General features: G+C 41.4%; 1 protein-coding gene across 1 annotated transcript in view; it reads left to right on the top strand.

The window, feature by feature from the left end:
* Positions 1–20,640, top strand: part of LOC115077499 (extracellular calcium-sensing receptor-like) — a 48,273-nt gene that overhangs the window by 3,360 nt on the left and 24,273 nt on the right. Inside the window, exons 2-4 of the mRNA XM_029579790.1 lie at positions 2,685–2,840; positions 11,574–11,887; positions 15,598–16,406. Coding sequence (XP_029435650.1) covers positions 2,685–2,840; positions 11,574–11,887; positions 15,598–16,406 — 1,279 coding nt within the window. The remainder of the gene's footprint in view (positions 1–2,684; positions 2,841–11,573; positions 11,888–15,597; positions 16,407–20,640) is intronic.

The following is a 20,640-nucleotide window of genomic DNA, read 5'->3' as shown; positions in this document are numbered from 1 at the left end:
GGAATTTCTTCTTTCAGTAGCTTATTTGTGTCTGTCACTGCATTATCCTTAGCAGTGGGGAAGTCTTTCAGCCACGTCATGAACAATAGTTATAACATATTGAAACTGCAATACTTTTGGACTGTGTATGAAATCCATTTGCAGTCTCACAAATGGGCTCCAAGGGGCTTTCAAATGTGAGGGTGCAGCCCATAATCTTTTGTCTGCATTGTAAACTGCACAGCAGAGCCGAGATTTGGTGCCCACCAGTGTGTTGAATTTCACTCTTCACCCTCCTTTTGCTTGAGAATGACCCCTAACGAGTCAGTTGAGCAAGATATGACAGAAGTATGGGGAGCAACAGAAAAATCCATTAGGGCCTAGCCAGAGGCTGCCAGAATTTTGCATGCACCTCTTGGCATTTCCAGGCTGGATGCTCATCAGCTGCTATCTTCTACAAGGCAAACAGATCTATCAAAGGAATTTTGTTAGAAACATGTATGGGTAAAAGATACTCATTAGAAGCTGTATAAAGGACAGCTGAAGCTTCCAGGGTGTCACATTTTGTCTCAAAGGTATTTGCTGAGGTTTGAGTTGCATACTTGACAATGGCAACCTGTGAGGGAATAAAGAGACCTTTTCAACAAAGAATGAATAAAAGCAGAATTCTTTGTGGGTGCAGATTTTGTGTAAATGGTAAAAGTCTGGCCTTCTGCTAAGAAACAGGTGCAAGTAACAGCAAAGAGTTCTGACAGCTGGGGAGAGAAACCCTTAGGGAGATGCCCAGTCCCAATTACATCAGTGGGGAAGCAAAAAAAGTAGATAGCTGCAATGGATCTTGAAGACGTTTGAAGAGAAGATCCATCCCTAAAGAAGATGAAAAGAGGGTTCTGGGAAGGGATTTCAGAATGGTCTGGGTGAACTTTGATTTCAATCTGAACAGCAGACTCACAGCCATGTAGTTCACCTTCCTCTGGAGAAAGTAACGAGGAGACAGAATTAAGTGGTGAAGGAACAATGAATGGTGAGAATCCAAGAGAGGAGTGGTAAATCTTACTTTGTGAGTCAGGCTTGAGAAAACAACTGAGTCTTTGAGTGTGAGAGTCAAGTGGCTCCTGGATGAGGAGCAAAAAAGACTGAGGGGGCTTTCCCAAGACAAAAGACTGGAAAGCCCCCACAAAAGAAGCAATGGTAGCTACAGCCTTCAGGCAAGTCATCAGGGCCTGAGACACAGGATCATTGGGAGGAAAAGTATGCAGTCAGTCATAGCTCTGTCTACATGGGTCTAAGTTAAAACTCCAGAGGCCACCCCAACTCATTCATGAGAGTTAGAAAAAGGAAAAGAATAATTTGGCAGGACAACGGCTGGGGTAGACGTAAAGGCCTGTTGAAGGGAGGTAAAGGTTGAATCCATCTCAGGGGACCATGAAAGGGAGGAGGGTTTAGAATCTTTCAGGAGGTGATAAAGAGGTCTGTCAAGGACTCCATAGATGACAGAAATTAATCATATCAAGACAAGATCAGAGGGGAAAATGCAGAATAGCCTCCACACGATCTTGGATGAGGAACCACTGTCCTTGAGAAATACAATGCTCTCAGCAGAAGACAGGGGAGGCAGGGAGCTACATCTTGTGCTTTTAAACCTTTAATCCTTTCCTATCCAACTGGATGAGCAACTGCAAGGTATCTGTGACTGAGGCCTGACAAGAGGAGGAACCCAACAGTAAATCATCATCATATTGAAGGAGAAATCAAAGTCAGCAAGAAGAAAATTTAGTGCCTAGGGGAAAATAGAAGGAGAATACATGAATCCTTGGGGGGAATCTGTTCAATGTGTATTGCTGACCATAAAGCGTAAATGAGAACAAGTATTGAGACTAGATAATACGATGGCGTCAATAGCATGCAGATTCTGAGCAAATCAGTATTTATCTGAATTGGACTTCTGAATAGGAAGGATGGGAATATTAAAGTTGGTAAGCTCAGTTGGTATCATTGATGACAGGCCTAATGCCTGAGGGTACAGAGGGTACTGGCATACACTGGGCAAGTAACCATATGGGTGAACAGAAATCACAACTTTGTGGCTTGCAGCTTGAATATGACATTTTGTAGCCTCTAGTGATATTAACCACACCTTTGTGAGACCCCTTTAACAAAATTTGTTCTGCTCCTTGTTCAGAATTTGCAATGGTGAGATTCTGCTGTTTTCTGGAGAATCATTTTTTTTTGGATGTTATCACACATGGTGCACTCCAACTCCCAGGGCTGCTGTTGATACTGACCTCTTATTATTTTACATGAAAGGCAGTCATTACCCTTACTTAAAAGATATGAAAACGACAAAGCTGTTCATTTCTTAAATTATACCCTGCATAATTACAGGGTCCATCGATATATAGAGAGGGAAGGTTTCAGGCATCGTTTCTGATTGGAGATGGCACAGGTGCTACTGCTGCTGCCTGCTCCTGATTCTCTGCCTAGAAAAGCGAAATCTCCTCTGGAATGTAGCCATAGTAATAGTAATAATGTCCACAACACAGCTTGTCTAGCATATTAGCGCCTCTGCCTCTTTGTTTTGTAAATTATCATCTTTAAGAGCTTAGGTCATAGTCAGAGTCTGTGAGCATGCAGCATCTCGTACCACCTTCCATCCTCATATCGCTTTCCATTCTATTTCTCTGTATATGTGGGGCATTCTGTAGGATCAGTCAACAAGGCTGCATTCTCCAGAGTGGAGATGTAAGGGGTTACTCTAAGGATGCAGAACTCCTACTGGGAGGAATCTTTGCCATTCATATGGACGTGGAATATCCTGAAGTGAAATACCAGGACCTGCCAGAGACTATCCGCTGCAGGAGGTAAGAGGTTTCTTTATATTGCCATGCAGACTTTTCTATTGATATTGACTGCTTTAAGAATGAACTGCTTTTTGCAAGGCAGCGCTGATAATGTATTGCAGCAATGAGTCTTCGCCCTCTAGCAAACCTTCTTGACCGTATACTGTATGTTAACCACACAACCACTGACTCAACATCACTGATTTTTTTGGCCTGGCAATTTCCTCCCGCTTATTTTCAACATTGAGTTTAATCAGAACCATAGTCTATCGTGTAAACGGCACCCAAGCGGTATCTTTATGTTTAACAACCTTCCCCACCCACCCCCACTCTTGCAGTAGTGAGTCCTCATCTTGGGGGTGATAAGAATCTCATTACACATGCATCCTGAATCTGTCTCCCAGGTGTCATAGTTCTACAGTGACTTTGACCCCCCCCCCTCTCTCCAAGGGGCTATGATTACTGCTTCTCCAGAATCCCCAGCTCCAGTCGGCCCTAGGGAGAAAGGGCAAGCTGAAAAATAAATCACAAGATTTGTGCAAGTCAAGGCACATCACTAGCACTGAGCCCTCACTCATATTGGTGAACTCAATGTGAATAACCATCTAAAGCAGATAGTTATTTTGAGGTTGAGTTTGCCTAGAGAAAAAAAATACAGAGGAATTAATTAAAAATCTTTTTCTTATGCTGAAATCTTTGCGTTATAGTAATTTTATATTTTCCTGGTCCTAAAAATTTACTGTATGTGTAAAAAACTAAAAAGCCTTCTCAAATGAAGGTAATTTTCAACACTGAGCCCAATATTCAAGAGGCAATTAGCTGGTTGAGACAGACTTATCCAGCTAAGTGGCAGCTGATGATTATCTGACTATGTTCAGTGGTTGCTACTTAGCTGGATAAGTGACTGGATAAGCATTTAGCCATATAACTTGTGGGTGAGCAATGGGTGTAATGGGGTGGTGCTACTTAAAGAGGTAAGTTTTCCAGCTAAATAGTGATATTGAGAATTATCCAGATAAATTATTCGTCTAGGCATCATTGTTGAAAATACATTGAAATGTTCTGCTCAGTGTATAGCAGCAGACAAGAAAGCAGATAGAATGCTAGGGATTATTAGGAAAGGAATGGAGAATAAAATAGAGAATATCATAATGACTCTGTATCACTCCATGGTGTGAACTCATCTTCAGTATTGTGTTCGGTTCTGGTCACCACATCTCAAGAAAGATATAGCAGAATTAGAAAAGGTGCGGAGAAGGATGACCAAGTACAAAGACCAGGGGACACAATGAAGTTACTGGGTAATACATTTAAAACTAATAAAAGAAAATAAATTTTTACTCAACACATAATTAAGCTCTGGAATTTGTTGTCAGAGGGTGTGGTGAAAGCTATTAGTATAAGTGCATTTTAAAAAAAGTTTGGACAAGTTCCTGGTAAAAGTCCATAAACCATTACTAAGGTGGAGTTGCAGATATCTGCAGCTTAAGCTTGGGATAAGCAGCTTAGAACCTCTCTACCCCTTGGAATTCTGCCAGGTACTTGTGACTTGGATTGGCCATTGTTGGAAACAGGATACTGGGCTTGATGGACCCTTGACGTCTGACCTAGTATGGCAAGTTTTATGTTCTTATGTATGATCTTACCTAGGGTAGATATGCTTGATAGCATATCTAAGCTTAGACAGATATGATTAAGTACCACCAAATACTGGGATATTCATCTGCATAGCCGTACAGCTGAATATCCCATCTAAGTTTGTTGATAAGTCTATTTGGCTAACTTAGATATCCAGCTATATTTTGAATATTGACCCTAGTATGTGTAAGTCAGCATATACATGTATAAGTGAATACACCCAAAGTTATGCCTGTATTTTATAGAGATGTGCATCGTTTTTTGTGTTCGTGTCGTTCTTTGTTTTTCGGCCGCCATGGAAATTGTCGTTTTTTTTCGGTTCGGGTCTTTTTTTTCGCGAAAAATCGATTTTTAGTTAGTGCGCGCTAACTCCCCGTTAGCGCGCGCTAACTCCCCGTTAGTGCGCGCTAACTCCTGTCAGTGCGCACTAACAAAAACCGTTAGATTTTGTTATTTTTTGTTACTTTTTGTTAGTTTTTGTTAGTGCGCACTAACGGGAGTTAGTGCGCGCTAACGGGGAGTTAGCGCGCACTGACTCCCGTTAGTGCGCACTAATCGGAAAAACGAATTTTTGCGAAAAAACAGGAAAATCCTGATTTTTTTCAGGCTCCCTGAAACATGCCAAATTGGACAATTTCGTTGCAATTTTCCAATTCGGCAAAAACGAATGCACATCTCTAGTATTTTATAAACTGTGATGCAGGAATTGCACAGGTTTTAAAATGCCATGTGTCTCTGCCCCAAAAGTACATGTGTATATTTCAGTGCAAGCACATTTTTGTAATGCAGTGAACCACAATTTATAACTATTTTAGAATAGTTCTAGAAATAATTGTAACATATGTATGTTTATATAAAGAGACAGCTATTTTATAAAATATGAGTGATTCTACATATGGAAATCCTTGTCTCCATTTTGCTGACATCCTTACACTTCACTCAGCTTCCACCAATTTGCTATGATCCTCCAACATTTCACCTTGTCTGCTCCTCCACTTAACCTAGACATCCCTCCCAAAAAAACACTTTCAGTTCTGCACCTCAGATTAGCAGGTATAAACGAATGCATGCAAGTTTAGTACTATCTGCTTATTTATTGCTTCAAAATGCTAAACTGTGCCTGAACATCCTAACCCCACCCCACCCTAACCCACCCCCCCCCCCTTTCTACTTCTTCTAACATTTCTATGCATTCTTCAGACTTTTGAATAATACTTCTTGTACTGTCCATGATGCTTACACATGTAACTTCCAACTTTACCTGCTTGAATAAAGGAGTTTGGTTGTTGTGTTAGGCCGCCTGAATGCACAGAAATATTTTTTAAAATAGAATATATATATATATATATAAGGTGATACCCCTTATTAGACTAACAATCCATTTTTGACTGGCACTCAAGAGCTAATATTCTCTTCTTCAGATCAGACTTCAAACTTGTAACCTAAAGAAAATAGTACATGCTCTCACTAGCTAGTCAAGAAATGTATTAAGTTCATCCAAGAAAAAATGAATCTACCTTTTATATTTTTGTTTTGATTTCATATCTTTTATTTCTGAAATTTGCATGCATAAATCCTTTGAAAATTACCTTCCTAATAAACTATTGAATAATGTTGCTAGTGTAAGAGACTTCTGCCAAAACCCTGATATGAATGTAGATTTCTTAGAGTGTATGACAGGGATACCGAACTCCAGTCCTCAAGTGCCACAAACAGGCCAGATTTTCAGGATATCTACAATGAGTATGCGTGCACCGCCTCCATTGTATGCAAATCTATCTCATGCATATTCATAGTGGGTATGCTGAAAGCCTGGCCTGCTTGTGGCACTCAGGGACTGGAGTTCACCTTCCCTGGTGTATGATATAATGTTGCTGTCTTGTACCGCATCCAGGGTTATTACAAAACCAAAATGGGGGATGACTGGCTAAGTTTAACTGAACGTAGCCAGCTAGAATTAGTACAATCAAACTTTGAGTTCCTAAACTTAGCAGTTAGAACTGAAAATCAGCGATAGCTAAGTTTTCTCACACGTGCCTAAATGAAAAGTGAGGAGGGAGGCTTACAGTGGATGAGGGGTGCTGAGAAAGCTGCTGGCCTCCCTTTTTCACTTCATTAGGAAATGTGGAGGCTGTTGGCTCCTATGCCCCTCAAGCTACTTTGCTGTCTCAAGACCAGGAACTATTGCTCATTCCATCAATTAAGGAAGTAAAATTAGTTTCAATGAGGGATCGGTCTCCTCGTAGTGTACTCCTAAGGGATTTCTGTGTGTTCCCCTCTTATAGAAGTATGATATGAATTTCTTGCTGTAGATTATCACGTCAGGGTTTACCAGATCCAGAGTGTGCATGGTGAAGGCTGAAGAGACCTGCAATTCAACTGCGAGCCCAGAATCAATAATGAAACTGCACACCTCATTAGCCTATAACACATTAATCTTTACTAAATAATCAGCAAACTCAGTCCATCTGCTCACTCCACAATATATGAGTGCTCACAAGCAGCTGAGTCTGATCTTTACACAATCTCTGCACTGCTAGCAATGTCCCAGCTTGTGTCCTACTGACGGAGAGGGAAAGGGCATTATGGCTGATCCTGAAGACTGCTGCTTGAGTTCACACTGCAACAGCCCTCGGTTAAGGCAAATCTCTGTCTCTGAGGAACAGTGGCATAGCCAGAACTGATCTTTCTGGCTGGGCCCAGGATTAACACAGGTCTGAGCCATGGTAGTTATTTTCTTAATGATAAATACTTTAGCACGGATGTAGCAACTAGTCATAGCAAACGCCATTAATTCCCTGGACTCGTACAGTATCTATGACAAAGCAGCACTGTAAATAATGCAACATGCCCTAGAACAGATTTTCTTAACCGGGGAGGAAGCAAAGACAACTGTGGAAAGTTTTCAGTGAACCCTATGGTACCTGCTGCCTCTCCTGAGTCTTGCTACTTGTGGTGGTTGTTTTGCTGCTTCTACTCAGTGGCAGTGGAAGAGAGAGCAAAATTGGGAAGATGGAGTGCATTAAAGCACACTTTATTAATGAAGAGACCCACTGAAAATAGATGGGCCTACATTAAAAAGTGAATGTTTTGGGATCCTGCCAGGTACTTATCACCTGGCTTGGCCACCTTTGGAAACAGGATACTGTGCTTGATGGACCGTTGGGGGTGGGGAGAGTGATGGAGAGAGAAGGAAGGTGATGATGATCCAGGGGGTGGGATTGAGGGGCAGAGGAAAAGGAAGGGTGATAATGATGATGGGGATGATGAGGAGGAGGAGGAGCAATAGAGAAGGTTATGATGATGCTGGGAGTGGTCCATCAGGGGTCCAGGAGATCGCTCCTGGACCCCCGATGGACCACCAGGGACTTTTGGCAAGTCTTGGGGGACCCTCCTGACTCCACAAGACTTGCCAAAAGTCCAGCAGGTGTCCGGGAGCGATCTCCTGCTTTTGGGCAGTCGGCTGCCAGTATTCAAAATGGTGCCGATAGCCTTTGCCCTTACTATGTCACAGGGGCTACCAGTACCATTGGTCAGCCCCTGTCACATGGTAGGAGCACAAGATGGCGCTGATGACCATGTGACAGGTACTGACCAATGGCACCAGTAGCCTCTGTGTCATAGTAGGTCAAAGGCTATCGGCGCCATTTTGAAACCGGCAGCCAAGGGTGTGAGTGCAGGGGATGGCTCCCGGACCCCCTGCTGGACCACCAGGGAGTTTTGGTAAGTCTTGGGGGGGTCAGGAGGGTGGGGGATTGTAGTTAATTTAATTTTAGCAGGAAAACGAATAGGAATTGCCGTATAGAACGTATCGGGGGGCCCCCTTGCCGAATGCAATGTATCTGCCCCCCCGATGAATATGAATCCCAAATGCAATGTATGGCATCCCTCTGCACATCCCTACTTAACATTCCCTTCTCAGGACAGCAAACTCACATGTCTCACAGATGCCTCTGTGAGATTGCAAATAAGGACAGGAAAAGAATAAATTGGTTTGTAAAGCTTAAACTGGTGCAAGACTGGCAAATATCCCACTGGTAATGGGGCAGAGCTGGGCCAAACTCTGAACCCAATCCCAAGGTGCCAAGTTCACAAGTAGGAAGTTTGTGTGAATGGAAGCAATGGCAGGATGGCAGATTAGAATCTGAATCCTACAAAGTCCAAAGTCCTTTCTTGCCACATGACCTCATGCATATGCAGGTGCATAGGGTCAAAATGTTGATCTTGATTGGATATTACCACCACCCATAGGGAAAGGTTTGGTAGGCTTCTGATATGACTTCATTTTAGCCAGTATGTATACACATCTTCACACACAGGATAATGATGTCAGGAGACATTCTCTGACCAATATTTGCTTCATGGCAAAATGTTTCCAAGTCCATGACATAGCAATTCTATGTCCAGGGTGTACCAGCTAATTGTGAGGTGCAGACAGAAGTCTGACAGAAAGAACAATGGCTGATTCTTTAGCTCCATGTAGTTCACAATCTCATATTAAACTGCAGAGGACCTCATGTGGCTTGAAACTTCATTTTTGTATTGCTCAGTCTGGTTCAGGCCTGCAGACCTTGGTAAAGTTGCACACATATTTCAAGGTGACTACAAACTTCTACTGATACTTTTGACTGGAAAGGTTTTCACTAATAATAAAATAAAAAATTGTTCTCCAGTGGGGTGATTTTCAAAATAATTTACATGCTTAAAACTGGGTTTTAAAAATGTGAATGCACTTTACACTTGTATGTGGAATTTTGAAAATTGCTACAATATATGCCATTGACTTGTCAATGGGCTATACATATGTAAGTGCACTTTAAGCTCATAAATGGGCTTATGAAAAATTGTTACATGCCATCTACTCTCTAACCTCAAACTAAAATACTATATATTCGCCGATGACGTCCAAATCCTTATTCCAATCACTGAATCCCTGCAAAAAACCTGGGCACATTGGAACTGCTGTCTACAATCCATCAATAACCTCCTCACCAGCCTGAACCTTATCCTTAACTCAAATAAGACCGAAATCCTCATCATCTCTCCAGATGAAAACCACAATCTCCTCAACTCACAAAGCGCATCTCAATTCGCAAAAACAACCATCAACCACTCCTCCTCTGTCAGAGACCTTGGGGTTCGGCTCGATAACCTATTCAATTTAAAATTGTTTGTCCTCAACACAACTAAAGAATGTTTCTTTAAACTTCAAGTTCTCAAAAATCTGAAACCTCTCCTACATTTCAGCGACTTCAGACTAGTAGTACAGTCTATCATCCTTACAAAATTAGATTATTGCAATTCTCTTCTTAGGTCTCCCTGCAATAACCATTAAACCCCTTCAGATGCTCCAGAATGCTGCGGCTAGATTACTCACTAACTCAAACAAAAGAGCCCACATTACACCCATACTACAAGGCCTGCACTGGCTCCCTTTAAAATCCAGGATCACCTTCAAAATACTGTTGATGATCCACAAGGACATTCACGGCATTGCTCAAGCTAAGCTTTCAACTTCGCACACACACATCTACCAGACCAATCAGAAACGCCTACAAAGGATCTCTATACGCACCTCCGATCAAAACCACTTTAAGAAAACGCGCCTTTTCTACAGCGGGGCCCACCCTTTGGAACTCGCTTCCTCCGGAGTTGAGACAAGAACCGTGTCTTCAAACATTCAAGAAACACCTCGAAACTTGGCTCTTCAGACAAGCCTTCCCGGAGGCTCGAGAACATTCAGACACTGGTCAAAGGACATAACAGGACATTAGGGAGCCACTGGTCAATGGAAACTGAACCGTAGAGAGTCTCAACCTCTCTAGCATATCCCCCGATCCGTAGAGAGACTCAACCTCTCTAGCATATTCCCCGATCCTGATTTAATGCCACTCATCCCTCCCCCTCCTCACTCTTCCTTTTCCCCCATCCTCCTCACTCTTCCTTTTCCCCCATCCTCCTCGCTCTTCCTTTCCCCCATCCTTCAACCAGATCTCCTCAATCCATCTTTCAGCCTGAGATTCTCAAACCTCTCCTTCCTCTTGACCACACGATTCCTCTGGGCCCCACCATGCCCTTTCTATTCCGCTTACTCATAGCAATATATATTAGTCGCCTTACTTTATGTATCGCTTTTTCCACTGTTTTTGCTGCCCCATTATATTTGTCATTTGTTTTTTGACGACCTGTTTATTTATAATCAATTGTTATCTATAATGGTTTTATTTGATTTATAATTGCTTATCTATAATTATTTTTTTCTATATTCACCTGTTTTATTTATAATTGCTTATTTATAATAATTATTTTTTTTCTATATTCACCTGTTATTTAATGATTTGACGACTTGTTTTAATGTAACGCCATAGTTGTGACTGTTGTGTTTCAATGGAAACTGATATGATTTGATATTTTTATCAAGAATGTCGGTATATAAAAATTCTAAATAAATAAATAAATAAATGTTACATTTACAGGTATAACTCCATTGAAAATTACAAACTAATAGTTTTTCTTTGATTATTTCCATGGACACAAAGTACCTAAGGTATTTGCTCATGCTTTTTATTTTGGAAGAAAGTAAAAGAAAATAATTTGCAGAGATTTGAAAATGAAATCTACACGCAATGTTTTACCTAAACACATGCTTAGGAATGCTTTCTGCAATGTAGGTCAAAGTACATATGTTGTAGAACACACATACTTTATGTACTAAACTAATTAGTTTTATGATTCCCCTTTAAATCAAAAGATATCAAGGTGAGTTATATATTTTAATCCTCATTGAGGTTTTGCTAGTTCTTATGATGAGCCAGTAGATGATGTCACAACCTAAAAAGTTTATAGTGTGTAGAGTCAACATGACCAGTAGTGTTCTGTGTTTTCTTTTGTTGCTATTAATGTCCTGTACCTACATTTAAGAATATTCATTTTTATTTCCATAATATAGTATAATAAAAGGTCATTAGTAGTCCCAGATGATGTATGCTTAAACATTATTTAACCCAATACAGAAATCATCTACTCAACAGGTTAACCGGTTCATGAAAATGCTGTTTGCCTTTTTGTCTCTGCTGACAAATTCCAAAGACTTTCATGAGTTATCTTGTTCTTCAGATTTCATATCAGGTACTACCGCTTTCATTTGGCAATGATATTTGCTATTAAGGAAATTAATAAATCACCCCACATCTTGCCAAATGTTTCAATCGGATTTATAATATACGACTCTTGTTACAATGAAGTCAGATCACTTCTGGGACTCATGTGGCTTTTGTCAGGGAGACAGGAAACAGTGCCAAATTATAACTGTTATAAACAAGCCATGCCCGAAGCTATTGCTGGGGATACACCATCCAAGTCCTCAATGCCAATTGCTAGAATCCTTGGACTCTACCGATACCCACAGGTAAGGCACTGGAAAACCTCCAATGAATATTTAGTTTATGACCTAACATGAGTTTTGTTCTCCTTGTTCATTTTTTGAAGGGGTTAATAAACATGTGGATAAAGGTAAACCAGTAGATGTAGTGTATTTGGATTTTCAGAAGGCGTTTGACAAAGTCTCTCATGAGAGGCTTCTACGAAAACTAAAAAGTCATGGGATAGGAGGTGGTGGCCTTTCGTGGATTACAAACTGGTTAAAAGACAGGAAACAGAGAGTAGGATTAAATGGTCAATTTTCTCGGTGGAAAAGGGTAAACAGTGGAGTGCCTCATGGATCTGTACTTGGACCGGTGCTTTTCAATATATATATAAATGATCTGGAAAGGAATACGATGAGTGAGGTTATCAAATTTTATTTATTTATTTATTTATTATTTATTTAAATTTCTATACCGATATTAGTGGGGACATCATATCGGTTTACATCAAAAACAAAAAGGTTGGAAATTACATAAAACAGGTAGGTGGGGGGGGGGGGAATAGGAACTATAGAACACAGAATAGGAAGTACATAGGAACAGGCTACTCAGAGAGTGGCACAACAGTTCTAACTAAGCAAAACATTTGTGGAAAACAAAGAGAACTTTATACAATATTCGTGTTGGGAGGCAAAGGGGGAAAATTTATATCAGGGTGAGTAGGGATAATGTTCTTGATGGGCATGTTGAGTGGCTGTGGGAAGAATTAATCTTGGTAGGCGTGTGCGAATAGCCAGGTTTTTAGATTAGCTCTAAATTTGGAGCTGCAGGTCTCGAGCCTGAGGTTGGGAGGTAACGAGTTCCAGAGGGTGGGTCCAGCAATAGATAGGGCTCGTTCCCTTGTAGAGGTGAGGTGTGCTATTTTAAGTGAGGGTACATGGAGGGTTCCATTGTTGGAGGCTCTAGTGGATTTGTTAGATCGCAAGGGGCAGACAGAATCGACAAGCCAATTTGAGTTGTGTGTATGTATCGCTTTGTGGGTTAGGGTAAGGGTTGATTTGCGGATGATACAAAATTATTCAGAGTAGTTAAATCACAAGCAGACTGTGATACATTACAGGAGGACCCTGCAAGACTGGAAGATTGGGCATCCAAATGACAGATGAAATTTAATGTGAACAAGTGCAAGGTGTTGCATATAGGGAAAAATAACCCTTGCTGTAGTTACACGATGTTAGGTTCCATATTAGGAGCTACCACCCAGGAAAAAGATCTAGGCATCATAGTGGATAATACTTTAAAATCGTCGGCTCAGTGTGCTGCAGCAGTCAAAAAAGCAAATAGAATGTTAGGAATTATTGGGAAGGGAATGGTTAATAGAACAGAAATGTCATAATGCCTCTATATCGCTCCATGGTGAGACCACACCTTGAATACTGTGTACAATTCTGGTCGCCGCATCTTAAAAAAAATATAGTTGTGATAGAGAAGGTACAGAGAAGGGCAACCAAAATGATAAAGGGGATGGAACAGCTCCCCTATGAGGAAAGGCTGAAGAGGTTAGAGCTGTTCAGCTTGGAGAAGAGACGGCTGAGGGGGAATATGATAGAGGTATTTAAGATCATGAGAGGTCTTGAATGAGTAGATGTGACTCGGTTATTTATACTTTCGAATAATAGAAGGACTAGGGTGCATTCCATGAAGTTAGCAAGTAGCACATTTAAGACTAATCGGAGAAAATTATTTTTCACTCAACGCACAATAAGGCTCTGGAATTTGTTGCCAGTTAGTATAGCTGGGTTCAAAAAAGGTTTGGATAAGTTCATGGAGAAGAAGTCCATTAATGGCTATTAATCAAGTTTACTTAGGGGTAGATTTTCAAAAAACACGAATAGGCGTACTTTTGCTGGCGCATCAGGCGCCAGCAAAAGTACGCTGGATTTTAGTAGATACGCGTGGAGCCGCGCGTATCTGCTAAAATCCTGGATCGGCGCGCGCAAGGCTATGAATTCTGTATAGCCGGCGCGCGCCAAGCCACGCAGCCTACCCCCGTTCCCTCCAAGGCCGCTCCGAAATCGGAGTGGCCTCGGAGGGAACTTCCTTTTGCCCTCCCCTCACCTTCCCCTCCCTTCCCCTACCTAACCCACCCACCCGGCCCTGTCTAAGCCCCCCCCTTACCTTTGTCGGGGGATTTACGCCTCCCAGAGGGAGGCGTAAATCCCTGCGCGCCAGCGGGCCGCTAGCACGCCGGGACGCGACCTGGGGGCGGGTCCAGAGGGTGCGGCCACGCCCCCGGGCCATAACCACGCCCCCGGCCCGCCCCCAAAACGCTCCCGGCACGCCCCCTAAACGCCGCGACGATCGGGCCCGCCCCTGACACGCCCCCGACATGCCCCCCTCGGAGAACCCCGGGACTTACGCGAGTCCCGGGATCTGCGCGCGCCGGTGAGCCTATGTAAAATAGGCTCACCGGCGCGCAGGGCCCTGCTCGCCTAAATCCGCCCGGTTTTGGGCGGATTTAGGCGAGCAGGGCTCTTAAAATCCTCCCCTTAGGGAATAGCCACTGCTATTAATAGCATCAATAGCATGGGGTCTTCTTAGTGTTTGGGTAATTGCCAGGTTCTTGTGGCCTGGTTTGGCCTCTGTTGGAAACAGGATGCTGGGCTTGATGGACCCTTGGTCTGACCCAGCATGGCAATTTCTTATGTTCTTATGTTCTTATGGTAGTGGCCTGGCCTACATTGGAATGATCAAATTCTCAATATGGTATGGGGAATTTTTTGAAGTGAAGTTTAAAGGCTGATTTTTTTTTTTAGTGTGAAAGTGGCACCTGCCTATAAATTACAGGATGAGCTAGGGGAGGTTGGGAGAGGGGTGGAAGGGTTTCGAATACAAATATACTAACTTCTGTTTATTAGCAGCCTTACTGAGGGACTATTTAAAAATAAACACACTAACTTCTGTTTATTAGCTGCCTTACTGACTATTTAAAACACAAACACACTTCATCTCTTCTACCTTTTACCACCTCTCAACACCCAAAAACTGTGTCTATGGAATCCTGTTCCCTCATCCAATATTGCAAAATCATGAATCCAGCACCATCCCCAGCAATCTCCTCTTGTTGGTGCTGCCACTGCTCCTGAAGTGGCACCAACTCATGATGCTTCACTTTGTATCATGCCACTGAGTTTGATAAATTGCTAAGTGCCTCAAGGCAGCACCATTTTGAGACCAGAAAGGATGCCAAGAAGAAATGCCCCCTTTCTTTGTTATGCACATTAATCTATCAGTGTATCCAGTGGGCAATTTTATAAAACCCCATTTCTGCAGCAAAACCATTGTTTTACCCACAGAAATGGCTCTGTTTATTTACTCTCTTTCTGGCTGTATTATACTTTTTAAAATATGTGAATGGGCTAAGAAGGTATTTTCAAAGGCATTCTTAGGGGTAAAGCAGTACTTTAATTTGCAAAAGTATGAGTGCACACTTAATTTTCTAAAATATGTTTACTAATGCTCAAATAACATCTGCTCACAAATTAGAAAGTGGAATTTTATTCAGGTAATTTTGATGGGATAATTTTAAAAGGAGTGTTGCATGCATACTTTCCCTCTGAACTTGTATGTATGCATTTGATTCAAAATGTATACATGTTGTTAAAAATGTTTTCTAAATGCATGACTTCATTGTAATACTGACTATTCTTATTATTTGTTTCATACATTATGGATTTCCTTTTTAATTCCACAGGTCAGCTATGCTTCAGGTCAACCCCTCTTGAGTGATAAAACTCAGTTCCCTTCATTTCTTAGGACAATCTCCAATGGCAATTTTGAAGTCACTGCTTTGGCTCGGTTGGTGGCATATTTCAACTGGACTTGGGTAGGGGTAATAATCTCTGATAATGACTTGGGAAGGGAAGGCAGTCAGCTCTTTATAAAGGAAATTGAAAAATATGGAGGTTGTGTTGCTTTCCTAGAAATTCTACCTGTGCATAATTCACAGGAAGAAGTTTTTCGTATTCTGGAAGTGGTAAACAAGTCAACAGCCACAGCGATTGTGGTTTATACCACCATGGAGAATTTAATCCCATTGATGGAAGAGGCTTCTTCAAGGAATTTGACAGATAAAATTTGGCTGGGCAGTGCCAGATGGTCCATTGAATCAGACTTTCCCAGGAAAGATATCTTAAAGACTTTCAATGGAAGTTTAGGAGTAGCTCATCGAAGAGGCCAGATACCTGGGTTAAAGGAGTTCCTTCAAAGCATCCACCCTTCCACTTCTCCGGAGGATGTCTTTATCAAAATGTTTTGGGAGACTGCCTTTGGCTGTAAATGGCTGGATGATAAAACTAGAGGAAATGCTTCAAAGAATGGTATTCCACTTTGCACAGGAGATGAGAGAGTGGATAGTATTGACAACTCAGTATATGATGTGTATAACTTCCGATATACCTACAAGGTATCTAATGCCGTGTATGCCTTGGCTCATGCGTTAAATGACATGTACCTCTGTGTACCAGGACAGGGGCCTTTCAAAAATGGATCTTGTGCAAATATTCATAATTATCAGCCATGGCAGGTAAGAGTTTTTAGAGATCTTCTCTTTTAAGGTATTTTACTTATATCTCTATTTAGCTAATGAAGATACATTTCAGTATGGACAGATAGAAATTAGTAAACAAGTTAAACTCATCATTCTTATTAAAATTTAGGGGTAGGATTTTGAATTATGTGTGAGAACTTGTAAGCTCATCCATACAATATAGTAGATAGCCAGAGGAATACATCAAAAAGTGACTTTGATAAGGAGCGATATCATAGAGGGATGTGCAGCCAAAAAAATGTATTTTTTTTCCATTTTGATACATTTTTTTCTGTTCCATTTAATTGTAGGGCACTGTAATTTTTTTTTAGTGCATCATCAGCTATGTTATTCTGTTTTGCTAGTGTTTCTTATACAGTTCAAGCAATGGAAATTAAACATATAACTTCTCCAGCTAAGTGGTGCTGAGTTTTGGCCTCTGGATATTTATTTATTTAAAATATTTATATTGGCCTATCGACCATTCTAGATGGGTTAAAAATATGATATTCATAAAATCTGCATAGTTCTGAGGAAAACAGGATGCCCCTGCCTAAGCTAAAGAGATGTTTTGTTAAGGGTTAATCACAGGTTCCGGCAGGGGCAAGCAGGAAGTTGTCTTCCTATGGTGCATAGGAAAATGAAGGAAGAGTCAGTGGAAGGTGGCACAAGCACTGGAGAAGCCAGTGGAGTAGGAATGGAGCAACCTCCTTTATTCTGGCTGAGCTAGTAAGGTTTACAGCAGCTCCAGGGAGAAAGTGCAGATTGAGATGAATCATGTCATGGATTCTCCGAATCAGAGGATATTGCATTCCAGAAGCTGGAAAGCCCTATAAAAAGGGAAGCCGGTCTCCTAATCCACCCCAGCCCTTAGCCTCTTCCTCCTGTTACGTGGCATGCAAGTAGTCCCTAAACCCATGTCGGTGGGAAGCCAGCCTGAAGCAGATTGATAGTTTTAGCACATCACTGTGAGGCATGCTGCTTCAGAGAAATTGCCTTAAGATGACCAACCCTTACAGATGGTAGAGAACATACAGTTTAAGGGGCTGTTGTATCTTTTAGCCCCCAATTACAATGTGTCCTCTCTGATCACATTCAATAGACCGGTTACCCTGCCTTCTATACGAAGGGTCATTCTTGCATGCAGGCATAGCTGACCAATGAGGAGAGGGGAAGCATCCAGACAAAATGCTAAAGCTGCCTAACTTTCCCAGGGATAAGCAATGGATTTCCCTAAGTCCACCTTAATAATGGTTTATGGACTTTTCTTCCAGGAATGTGTTCAAATCTTTTAAAAATCCAGCTACCCTAATAGCTTTTACCACAACCTCCAGCAACAAATTTCAGAGTTTAATTATGCGTTAAGTAAAAAAAAATATGTTCTCCTATTTGCCTTAAATGTATCACCTAGTAACTTCATTGAATGTTCCTAGTCTTTGTACTTTTTGAAAGAGTAAACAATCTCAATTCATCTTTACCAGTTCCTCTCCATTCGTTATTTTTTAGACCGGTCAGATCTGTCTTCAGCCGTCTCTTCTCCAAACTGAAGAGTCCTAACATCTTTAGTCTTTCCTCATAGGTGAATCGTTCCACTCCTTTTATCATTTTAGTTGCCCTTCTTGGCACCTTTTTTTAATTCTGTTATGACTTTATTGAGATGCAGTGACTAGAACTGCAAACAATACTCTAGGTATGATCGCACAACAGAATGACACAGAGGCATTATGATTTTCTCTGTTTTATTCTCCATTCCTTTCCTAATAATTCCTGGCAGCAGAGGAGCTCAACATATTATCCATTCTGACACTTGGATTCTTTTCCTGGGTGGTGATTCCCAAAGTGGAATCTTGCATTTTGTAGCTATAATTTGGGTTGCCCTTCCCTACATGCATCACTTTGCATTTCCCCACATTAGTTTAAATGTCATCTGCCATTTGGGTGCCCATTCTCCCAGTCTTGAAAGGTTCTCGTCGATTTCTTACAATCCTTTTGTGATGTATTAACTCTGAATAATTTTGCTTCCATCTGCTAATCTGATCAACTTATTCATCATTCCCCTATCTAGGTCTTTTATGAATATGTTTAAGAAACAGCAGTCTGCGCTGATAATCCACACCAAAAATATGTGCATAAAAGAAAATGCGATGAGGAACCAGGTCTCTCCTTTTAGCGAAATTATGACCCTGGAATAGGAAAGCATATTTTTCTAATAACCATGGGCTGCAGAAACCATGTCAAATATAATAATTGGTGATAATTAATACCTCATGGAAGTGATAATTGTAGGTCTTTTAAGAGTGGGAAAAGCAGTGCCAGCTCCTCATGATCGCTCCTCCCTGAATGATTCCGCCTGATCCTTTCTTTCCGGCCATGACCTCTGTCACCCACCACCACTTCTGCTGCTGTAATCCTTTGGTGAACCAGCAGGATCTACCACAGCATCAGGAACAACTGGACACAATCCAAGATCGCCATAATAACAACACTAGAGATACATGGACACACAACCACACCACATCAATGCAAGCCATGGAACAAAATAGCTCCCAAGTCAGCACTGTCACTTAACTCATGCCCTGACTATGGTGCTAAAAAAAAAACCACATTAAGAAATCCCACACTAGCATTTCTCTCTACTAGCATGGCTCCTTAAGTTGCCCAAGACTAGATAACCACCTCATTTGCATACCATTAGCATGCACTTGTGCAGAAAATATGAGGGTCTGTAAGCACATTTGTACCCATGTATTTCCTGCACACAAAACCTTTATTACATATATATGTAATAGCCTGGATATGGCTTTGTTTGAAAAAAGGCACATAGAAACATGTGGCAGCTTCAGCGTTCCTTATTATATCAGCCCCATAGTGATTGAACATTTTATTCAAATCTCTAATTTGCCTACCTTCTGTGCTGGCTCTCTCTAGACATAGTATATTCAAGGAAATCTTTGGGGAATACCTTATTCCATCTCATCCCCGACTGCATTCCTGATCTGGATCTCTCTTGGGTAGTTTCTTGGAAGGAGGACAACTCTGGCCACTGTCCTCTCCACCATTCCAATAAGCTACGCTGGGGGGAGGAGGACATCTCTTCTTTCCATCTGTGTTAAGTTTTCCGTACATCAAGAACACTTTGGGGAAGTTCCCCGATTGGCTAACTCACTCCACTCCTGCACTCCTTCTTGTGACATGGTACTAGTTTCCCTGTCAGGTGGAAGAACCCCTCCAGTACTTCTCTGCTCTGGTTGAAGATGGAGGGACTTCTCTCCACTTCTTGGCATTATGCCTCTCCTTTTCAGGGTCCTACTCCCCTTGGACCTGGTCCATGGGCCTCCTATCCCGCAGGCTGAGTACTGCTGTCAATCACATAGCTGGAAGTCCCTTTACCCCACCCTATGCTGGCAAGGGAGGAAAGGACAAAAAACACCACCAACACTTTCCCCTTTTATATTACCTGCTTCTTTAGAATCCACCATTAAGAAAATCCAAACCTTAAGGGAACATACATACACTTTTTCCCACAAGCACATTAAACAAATTAACATCACCACTCACTTCCTAAAAATGCCATACAGTGGACATTTTGTGGTACCCCCATGATATCTGCTCAACGTTCTATGATAAGAATAGGGAGCCCCCCCCCCCCCACAATGAAATGACTTTGTACACTGTGACCCAAAAGAAAAAGGGTCAAACCTAGGGGGTTGCTAAACACAGAAATGGTGTCTTGGAATGTTCATCCCTATTCTTATATCTGCTAGCAAGGTTCACTAAATTTAAATAGAAAAGCCCAGTAGTGGAATCTGAAATGGGATGTCCCTTGGATTATACACAGAAATGAATGATTGACATGAATTAAAAAATTATTTGAAATAAACAAAATGAATTATGAAGGCATATAAAATGAATTAAAAAAACAGAACTGAACATTTTTTCTTCATCAGTCCTAATTTCTGAAGGCTAATTCTGTTTAGGCTTTAGATTGTCTCCTCAGATTTTAGTACTTATAATATTTCATTACATTTTTGCTCACATATTAGTATGATGCATATATAGGGGTAGATTTTAAAAAGGTGCGCGCGGACATACGTGTGCGCGCGCTACCCGGTGCGTGCACATGTTCATCCAATTTTATGGGAAGGCTTTGGAAAGTGCCTCTCAATTTCCACAATTTCATTGGATACCTGATGGATTGAAGTATTTGGGAATATAATTTTACAATTTCATT

This window comes from Rhinatrema bivittatum, chromosome 16, assembly GCF_901001135.1.
Source record: "Rhinatrema bivittatum chromosome 16, aRhiBiv1.1, whole genome shotgun sequence".
Taxonomy (NCBI): Eukaryota; Metazoa; Chordata; class Amphibia; order Gymnophiona; family Rhinatrematidae; genus Rhinatrema; species Rhinatrema bivittatum.
This window is presented reverse-complemented; position numbering and strand designations above follow the sequence as displayed.